The 9,539-nt window shown below is 40.1% G+C and overlaps 1 protein-coding gene across 1 annotated transcript in view; it reads left to right on the forward strand.

Annotated features, from left to right (window-relative positions):
* Positions 1-9,539, forward strand: part of DYNC2LI1 (dynein, cytoplasmic 2, light intermediate chain 1) — a 60,346-nt gene that overhangs the window by 47,621 nt on the left and 3,186 nt on the right. The window contains exons 9-10 of the mRNA XM_006839464.1: positions 2,280-2,405; positions 2,840-2,932. Coding sequence (XP_006839527.1) covers positions 2,280-2,405; positions 2,840-2,932 — 219 coding nt within the window. The remainder of the gene's footprint in view (positions 1-2,279; positions 2,406-2,839; positions 2,933-9,539) is intronic.

Consider the following 9,539-nt stretch of genomic DNA (forward strand, 5'->3'; position numbering starts at 1 on the left):
ATTAACACTTCACAACATACCAAGAGAATGAAAATCCAAGAAGAACATGGAAACATTAAAACTATGAGGAAACTCACAAGAAAGAACACAAAAAGCATGAACTCAACAATGGAAGACACACAAAACAAAGCAGCAACACCACAAAAACAAACAAACATAAAAATAGCTCACCTCAGCTAATGTAATGTATTTCATAAACTTATGCTGCATTAGCTCCTGAAGCAAAAGGAACTTTAATCACTGATAGAGCTGACTTCCCACAACAGCTACTTTTTTGTGAAGATCTTTGAGCCTAGCAAGTCTTTACACTGGGGTGACACAGTTTGTTTTTAACACTCTAATTTAATTAAACACTCCCCTGCCCTTTCTCCACTACTCTACAAGCTGACTTGAATTCACATGTGAAGTTCTTTATATTGTGACAATAGATTGAATTGGAACAAGAGGAATAGAGGGGGTTTTGTTGAAATGAATGGTCACACAACTGATTTTTATAATTAACTACTCCAAACCCCAGCTCTCAGCCATCAAGTTGATTCCCATAGCGCCAACTGAATTTCAGTAGCAGTGAGAAATAGCTTACAACTATTATGACTTAAAAATTTCACTATTGGGTCTTTATTCTAGAGAAATAAAATCTTGGTTCATACAAAAATCTGTACTCAAGCATTCATAGCAAATTTATTTGTAATCACTAAAAACTGGCATCAGCCCCCATGCCCTTCAACCTGAATCATGGTACTCAGATAGGTAAAGGAGCAGATACTGATACATACAACAACTGGGAGAAATCCATTGGGAATTAATGCTGAATGAGAAATGGCCATTGCAAAAGGTTATGTACTATAAGAAGCTACTTATTAACATCTTCTTAAATGGCAACATTTTAGAATTGCAGGGCAGTTTAGTTGTTGCATTATACACAGCAAGTAAAACTTTAGCAATTTAAGTAAGATTAGTGGATTGTATCAATGCCTCTCCCATAAAAGTGGTAAGGAGGCCCTGAAAGACCAATGGTAAGAGGGTTTTGGTGAGTAACATAGATGTTAGAGTAGAAAGAATGAAAATTCCTGGTATTTAAATTTAAAATTGCCCGAAAGTGGCAACAAGTTAAAGAAAAATTTTATTATTAATTTAAATTATGCAGACAACACAGAAAGACATTCTTTTTGTGAAAAGTTAGCATACACATGTAAGGGTTAGGCTTAGTATGCATCTTTCCAGGCCATTTTCTGTACATTTACATATGCTTCAAGCCAGCCTTGCAGTTCAGTATGTGTATATGGCACAGGGAAAAAAAAAAAAAAAAATTGTTTTAATATAACAGTATCATTCTGTCTTTATTGTTTTAAAATTTGCCTTTTCCCTAAAAAAGACCTCATTAGTTTTTCCATATTAACACAACAGACAAGTCTGGTTGTTATTTTATCTGCTGGGTATTGTGATCAGTGTGGCTGCACCATAGGGCTCCATCCAGTTCACCATCCCCTGTTGACGGCTGTTTTGGTGATGGCCCATTTTTCACTAATACAAATAAATGCTGCTGCAGCGGAACATCCTAAATACATACATGTATGTATGTGTCTCTAAGGTAAACACTAAGAAGTACAATTGCTGCTTAACAGAATATGATCTCTTTTGTATATCCAATTATCTTTCAAAATATCTGTTCCAATTTATACTCTTAACTAGCAGCACTGAAGGCGCTGGGCTGCAGTCAGTTTGAATCATAAGGTCAGTGGTTCAAGGTCACCATTTGCTCCTCAGAAGCTCTATACAGGGTCATTACGGGTTGGCACAGACTTCAACGGCACTTAACAACAAAAAGCAGCACTTGAGTATCTTTTTCCGTACATGACCATCATCACATGAGAATAACAAACTTTCGTGTCTTTGCCGGGCAATAGGTTAAATGTGGAGAATGAGAATGACAGTTTACTCATTCGCTTCATCTGCTCTTCTTCCCACACTAAAATCTGCCCCAGAGGCCTTCTATAATATGGTTTGGTAAATTTTAATGGTGGCTGTATTTAATAATAAAAGAATAAGTGCCGTTGAGTTCGTTCCAACTCATAGTGACCCTATGGGTTTCTGAGGAGTGACCCTCATAGGGTTTCTGAGGAGCAGCTGGTGGGTTTGAAATGCTGGCCTTGTGGTTCACAGTCTAGTGCTGATTCTGCCGTGCCACATTAGGAGTCTGGGTGGCTGTATTAGGGAGAGGGAAAATGGGTGGTCTAAGCCATCTGTTTTATTGATAGTGTCTGTAATGACCAATGCACTTACTTGAAATAAAACTTTCAATTTTAGGAGCCCCTCCAGTTCCTGACAATGATATTGGAAAGCTCCATGCTCAGTCACCAATGGATCTATGGAAAAAAGTGTATGGAAAGCTCTTTCCACCAAAGGTATGTATGTCTAATTCTTTTAAAGTAAGATGCGTTTAGCACTATTCAGCAGTTATTGGAAAGTGTTCCAAAGGGCCTCCTATTATAGGTTTTTATATCTTGTGCTTAAGAATCAATTAAACAAATATTTGCTTAGGCTCTGTTGTGTGCGAGGCAATGCTTGAGTTAAAAAATGAGTAAGACCCAGTGTCTTCTCTACTTAGAAACAGAGTTCTTTGGATATCAGAGAAGGGAAAGACAGTATCTGAAAGGAGGAGGAGGCAAGAGTACCTGGTGGGATTTGAAATGGACCTCAGTGGTGGTGATAAAAGCTCAAAAGATCACAGAAAGTCTTTAGTGCCAGGATGAGGAACAGGGACTCTGTGTTAGGCAGGTGGTCAAAAGTGAAGGTTTGAGGCCTATACATGAAATCATATGAAGATTTGTAATTTCAGAGTACCAACACACTAAAAGATATCAAGGACCCTGCACAAGACCCTAAGTATGCTGAAAGTGAAGTGGATGAGATGAGAATTCAGAAGGATCAGGTATTATCGTAAACTTTGACTTGATTTCATATGGAATTTTATCACTAAAATAGCTTTGGAATTTCTATAGATTTTTCTTCACTTCCATAGGACTTTTTTTTGGGGGGGTGGGGTAGGGGGTGAGTGGGAGATTTATTTTTAAAATTATTAAAATAGTGCATCTGCACTGTAGGGAAAGTCTGTCTGATATGCATGCATAAAAAAGAATTTAAACATCACCAGTCGTCCCATCACCCAGAGGTGGCTTCATATCCCTGTGTACTTTCTGGCATTTCCAGTTTACTTTGTTAAAGACAGACAGTGATCCATTCTTAACATGCAGCTGAAAAGACACATTCAGAATATTATTTTGTTTGTGGAATCATCCAAAGTATTTTGTTAATCATAGGATGTTGTATCAGAAAACCTGTCGTGTCCAGTCTAGTACTGGTTTTGTTGTTAAGTGCCTTCAAATTGTTTCCAACTCATAGTGACGCTGTATAGAGTTTACAAGGAGCACCAGTGTAAAAAATTACAAACATAGCTGATAGAATCCTGGATCTTTGAGGATAGTGGCTAAAGTTGGAAACTACCATTTCCATATATGCCCACATAGTCCCACTCATGACGCACAGCTAATGTCAAAGTGCAAAAGTTGGTAATTTTGTCATGACTTAACATTTTATCAGATCTGCTTTTAGTTTGATAAAATGAGATATTGAATAGACTCTGACCTTATTTGAATAAGTGTGTGTGTGTATATATATATATATAATGTTGCTGTTGTTGTTGAGCGCCATCAAGTCAGTTCTGACTCATAGTGACCCTGTATAGGGTTTCCAAGGAGTGGCTGGTGTGTTTGAAGCACTGACCTTGTGGTTAGCAGTACAGTGCTTATACTACAGAGCCTCACAGGACCCCTTAAATATAGCATTGTTGTTAAGAGCTGTTGAGTCTGTTCTAACTCACAGCAATCCTGTGTAGGGTTTCCGAGGAGCAGCCACCAACCTTGTAGTTCAAACCGACCTTGTGATCCAGTGTTTTATCCTACAGTGCCACACCAGAGCACTATCAGTTAAAAGGAGTCCTGGGATGGTACAGATGGTTAAGTGCTTGGATACTAACCGAAAAGTTGGAACCCACACAAAAGAAGCACCTCAAAAGAAAGGTCTGGTGATCTGACAAGGCCACAGCTCTGAAAACCCTGTGGGGTACAGTTGTGCTCTGTGACACATGGGGTCACCGTGAATCAGAATCAGCTTGAAGACAGCTGGTTTGGGGTTTGGAAGGGGTTAGGATCAGCTGAAAGGCATGAGAGCCTCTCAGAGGGGACGTGCAGAGCTGCGTAGTCACACAGTTGTGAAATAGCTGAAGACACTGAACTGTCAGCATGAGCCTTTTGCCTTCAGTGGCCCTTTACTAGAATAAGTTAAGAGTTCTATCAAAGTTTAGCAAAACATTTAAACAGTCCAAAAGTCAAAACCATGACATTTATGCAGACTTTTGAAAGGTACACCATGAATATTTATGAGTTCTATAGCAGTGTCTCATGTTGAAGAGTTCATAAAGTGACCTCAGGTAACCTTTGTCATGTGTGCTGCTTGGCTGTGGAGATTAGTTGGAAATCATCCCTGGATTAATATTTTATCTAGGGGTCAATAATTAATTGCCATTGTTGATAAGAGTGTCAGTTTATATTGCATAGTGATCACCTTGGGGAACGTAGTGGCTGCATAAGATAAGCGCTGGGCTGCAAGCCACAAGGTCAGCAGTTCGAGCCCACCAGTCACTCCGTGGGAGAAAGATGAGGCTTACCATTCCTGTAAAGAATTAAAACCTCGAAAACCCATCCAGGGTCTGTGTGAGTCAGAACTGACTTGACGGCACTTAACAACAACAACAAATTATTTCTGAACATCATGGGTTTTCACATCCAAAATCCTCTCTTCCTTGACTTGAAGCCATAGGAATTTTGAGTAGAACTGAGACTTTCTGCTCCCATTAAGATTTACAGCTTCGGAAACCCTCTACGGGGTCGCTGTGAGTCAGAAGCGACTTGATGGCACATCCAATTAGCAATGGACTGCTAACTGCAAGTTTGGCAGTTCAGACTCACCAGCCACTCCTCAGAAATCTTATACAAGGTTGCTGTGAGTCAAAACTGACTTGACAGCACTTTAACAACACAACAACATAAGAGAATTCAGCTGCATTAGTCGAAAATCTAGTCAGTTATCTACAACTCTTTCTTCACATTGTCGAACTCTCTTTTTATTCCTTAAATATTATTATTGCTGTGTGCCATTTTTCAGTGAAAATAGCATTATCATCTTTTAGATTTGATTTGACTTGACAGTTGAAACATTAATATTCTATTTTTTAAAAATATTTAGCTCCTTCTAAATTTTAAATGCCTGGGAGTTTTCCATGATTACATGAGAATGTGTTCTTGCTTAAAAGGCAGCCTGTAAAGGCTACATTTCTAACCCATATAATTATTTCTGAGCCTTGTGTTTTGGGGAAGAATATGGTCTCTCAGAGGAGGACTGACTTGGAGCCTGCCCTCCACCAGGTGTGATCCTTCTTTTGATTCCCATCCCACCCAAACCCCATTAATAAATCATCATCATCATCCTGGTGTGGCACTCACTATAGGATAAGCACTAGACTGCCAGGTCAGCAGTTCAAACTCATCAGCCACACCTTGGAAAACCCTACACAGCATCACTTTGAGTCAGAACTGACTTGACAGTCTTATCAACAACAACAACAACAACAAATCGCCATCAGGAATGAAAATGAGCTTCCAGACCTTTATACTTTGGCAGTGAGATGAGAATGTGTCACTTCTCGGATGCAGAGGCTAACTCATGATATTTCATTACATTCCTCCAACACTTGAACCTTCAAAAGAGCCTCAGGTAACATAGGTCATTCGATAAGACAAGTTCACCCATTCCTCTGCCCCAGAAGAGTTGCATTTAAACTGCACTTGTATTAAATACATTGAGAGAAAAAGCTGTACCACAATACCCCATAGCTTATTTTTAAGTCCTCTGTAGCAAAACCTTTCTTTTCTGGTAGCAACCCAGAATCCCTCTTGTCCCAGGCCCTCAGAGAGATTCTGGCTCTCTCTAAGAGCCTTTCCTCGGTGGGTTTCTCTGCTCTGATTTCTCAGTGTTCCTTTTTGTCAGACACCACACAGGCAGGCAGGCACCAGAACACACCTGACCTCTAGTTACTTTTTTCAAAATCCTCTAGTTTTAAAGCAGGAACACTGGACTGCTAATCAAAAGGTCGACAGTTCAAACCCACAAGCCACTCAGTGGATGAACAATGAGACATTCTACTTCCATAAAGATTTCCAACCTCAGAAATCCTATACAGGGTTGCTGTGTGTTGGATTTGACTCGCCGGCACCTAACAACAACAACAGTTTGAAAGCATTTCTGATTTTAAGAAAATGTGTTGGTGGAAGGCACTTGCCGTATCCTTCTACTTCTTTTCTATATTTTTATTGTCAAAGCAAAAAAGGTAAGTTTTCTTTTTCCCTTTTGCGGTCATCGCTGAAGCAGTAGTTGCCAAAATGAAGTTCAATCCCTTTGTGACTTCTGACCAGAGCACAAACCGTAAAAGGTACTTCAGTGTGCCTTCCCACATTCGCAGGAAGAGTATGTCTTCCCCTCTTTCCAAGAAACTGAGACAGAAATACAATGTTCAGTCCAAACCCATCCAAGCGGATGATGAAATTCAGGTTGTTCAAGTACACTACAAGGGTCAGCAAATTGGCAAAGTAGTCCAGGTGTACAGGAAGAAATCTGTTATCTACACTGAACAGGTGCAATGAGACAAAGCTAACGGCACAACTATCCATGTGGGCATTCACCCCAGCAAGGTGGTGATCACTAGTCTAAAACTGGATCAAGACCGCAAAAAGGTCCTCGAACTAATGCAGAATCTCACCAAGTAGAAAAGGGACAGGGCAGGTATAAGGAAGAAATGATTGAGAAGATGCAGGAGTAAAATAATCTTGTATACAACTTCCATTAAAAACTTCCAAAAAATTTTTAAAAGCTTTAAGTTTGAGTTTGTTATTGTTGTATGCCATCGAGTTGGTTCTGACTCATAGCGACCCTGTATGAGGTTTCCGAGGAACAGCTGGTGAGTTTGAACCACTGACCTTAAGGTTCAAACTGACTTTGTGGGCCAGTGCTTTATCCCACAGCGCCACACCAGGACTCCATAATTTTGGGTAAACAGTTATTTTTAAAGGCTTCTTGGCTCACTACAAGGTGCCTAGGTGGTGCTATAGGATAAGTACTAGACTTTTAACTGCAAGTTTGGGGTTCAAACTCACCAGGCACTCGTCAGAAACCCTATACGGGGTCACTATGAGTAGGAACCAACTTGACAGCAATTAACAAAAGCAAGTGGCTTTCAAGAATCAGGATGGCAAACCTTTCTTGGTTTTGCCTTTACTTCGGCTTTCCAAAACAACCAGGAAGAATCAATGTAAAGAATAACCCTCTTACCTGCCAGCTCTTTAAAACATCACCATAGTGCTTTGGGCTTACACAACAGACATGTTGAAGACGTAGGGAACTTGAGGCTCTGAATCCCACCCATCACCCTTTATTCCTCCTCCAGCATCGCCTTGTGCCTAGCCCCGTTTTTCTCTCAGTTTGCTCTCTTCAGAAGAGAGTTACTGTTAGCAGAGAATCTCAAAAGAAGGTCCTCGCCTTGATCATTAGTAAAAACAATTCAACACTCCCACTTAAAGGCAGAGTTCACAACTACCAATTACTGTTGATCCTTTTTGAGATAACAACTCTGAAACCCTAAGCGATAGAAGGCATGACCTGAATCAACTTCATTAGAAAAAGAAACCAGGCTATGAAGATGACTTCGCAGTTATTTCGGTGTCATTCTCCCAAAGTCTGGCTACACATAAAGACTTTAACATTTAAATTTTAATAACTTAGACTATCGATGTGAAAGAGACAATCTGCAATTTTTCCGAAAATGAGAATGGAATTTTCTTTTCATAACTACTGTGAACTTCAATTATGTTAGCGAAAGGGCAGTGATTGCCTTATCTGAAATAGTAACATTCTCTGAACTGCCTTGGAGACTTTGAATAACATTTGGAGGCCAGGAGACAACCCCCTTAGATTATCCCTTTTGCACATCAATTGTCTCAGTCAGAATCGCTACCTCTAAAACGTACCTCTATTGATGAGTTGTAACATAACATGGATTCATTGTGATTTTTTTGTTGTTGTTACATATGGCAGTTTATGAAATAGAAAAGGGAAGTGCCCTGACCTCTCACCATCTAGTTGCTCTTTTCCTGTTGTATGTATGAGCTCCGTTACTTTTGTTGGCTGTCTGGAAAGTCATGTGTGGATGAATGCTGATGTAGCTCTGTTCTTACTAGAGCGTCTAAGTCATTTCCATCTGTGTGCGGATGACACAGTGTTGCAATGAGTATTCTATTTATATCCTTGTGCATGTCTCTGTTATTTCTATATGATGAATTACTAAATGTAGACTTAGTGGGTGAGGATATATACATTGTAGATAGTGATATTTTACTCACTTCAACCAGGTTTTTGACAAGAACAGGAGAGCAAACAGTTAAAAATAAGATCACTTTTAAAAATACTTGAAGAGAGGAACAAACAAGATGGCGGATCGAGTGGAGGTGTAGTACAGAGCTCTACCAACAACAACACAGAATACCCAACCAAGCAGGCTCAGGGGATGGTCCCAGAACTCTGAACCACATATAAAGAAATATTTAGAAGATTGAAAGGCTTACAGCTGGGGGAATTTGTGGCAGAAGCAAGAAATCCATTGCTTTCTAGTCCAGGACGCTCAGCCGATCCAGGAGCCGCCATCTTGGGTGAGACCAAGCGGAGGAAAGATTGAAGCAGCCATAGACGCCTGACAGAACCGCAGAGATAAAGTTGTGGACGTTATTTTCTTTTGGTAGCTGTTCATTGGTCCCTTGCTGTCTGCGCACCTCCATTCTGGTGACTAGTGGCACCCCAGCCCCACCCTCGGAGGGTTCTACTACGCATGCACATAGATCTCCTCGAAATTTAAAGAGACAGTTTCCAATTAAAACCAAATGGCTACAGCCGGCCCTAAACTGTTTCCAACTAGAAAAAAGAACTGAACAGGGATTGTGGAGCGGGACAAGCAGACAGAAGAGGAAATAGGCCGAAAATTAAATCCTAAGTTACTTCAAAATGATCAAAAGTGGTATCTTAAAATTTCTCAAGAAGAAGAGTGAAAAGGGAAGCCCATTTCCAGATCACATCTACCTGACGGCAATCAGAAAGCATAAAAAATACCAAAATACATACCCATCTAAGTATTAAGTCCACAGGTAACCCCTGAAGATGCCCAAAAAACAGAAGCAGATGACTATATCTGCACATGTCCAGAAACGAGATAAAGTGACTGAGGCAAATGAGCCAGAAAAGTAGACCTACACTCCATACTGGAAGATGGACAGGCTTTGGAAATGCCTGAGAAAGAATTCAGAAAAATGATTATAAAATGTATCAAAACACTACACAGTGGAGTTGAGGAAAATAAGGAAGAAGTCAGGAAAGTGCTA

Source organism: Chrysochloris asiatica, unplaced genomic scaffold, assembly GCF_000296735.1.
Source record: "Chrysochloris asiatica unplaced genomic scaffold, ChrAsi1.0 scaffold00024, whole genome shotgun sequence".
Classification (NCBI taxonomy): domain Eukaryota; kingdom Metazoa; phylum Chordata; class Mammalia; order Afrosoricida; family Chrysochloridae; genus Chrysochloris; species Chrysochloris asiatica.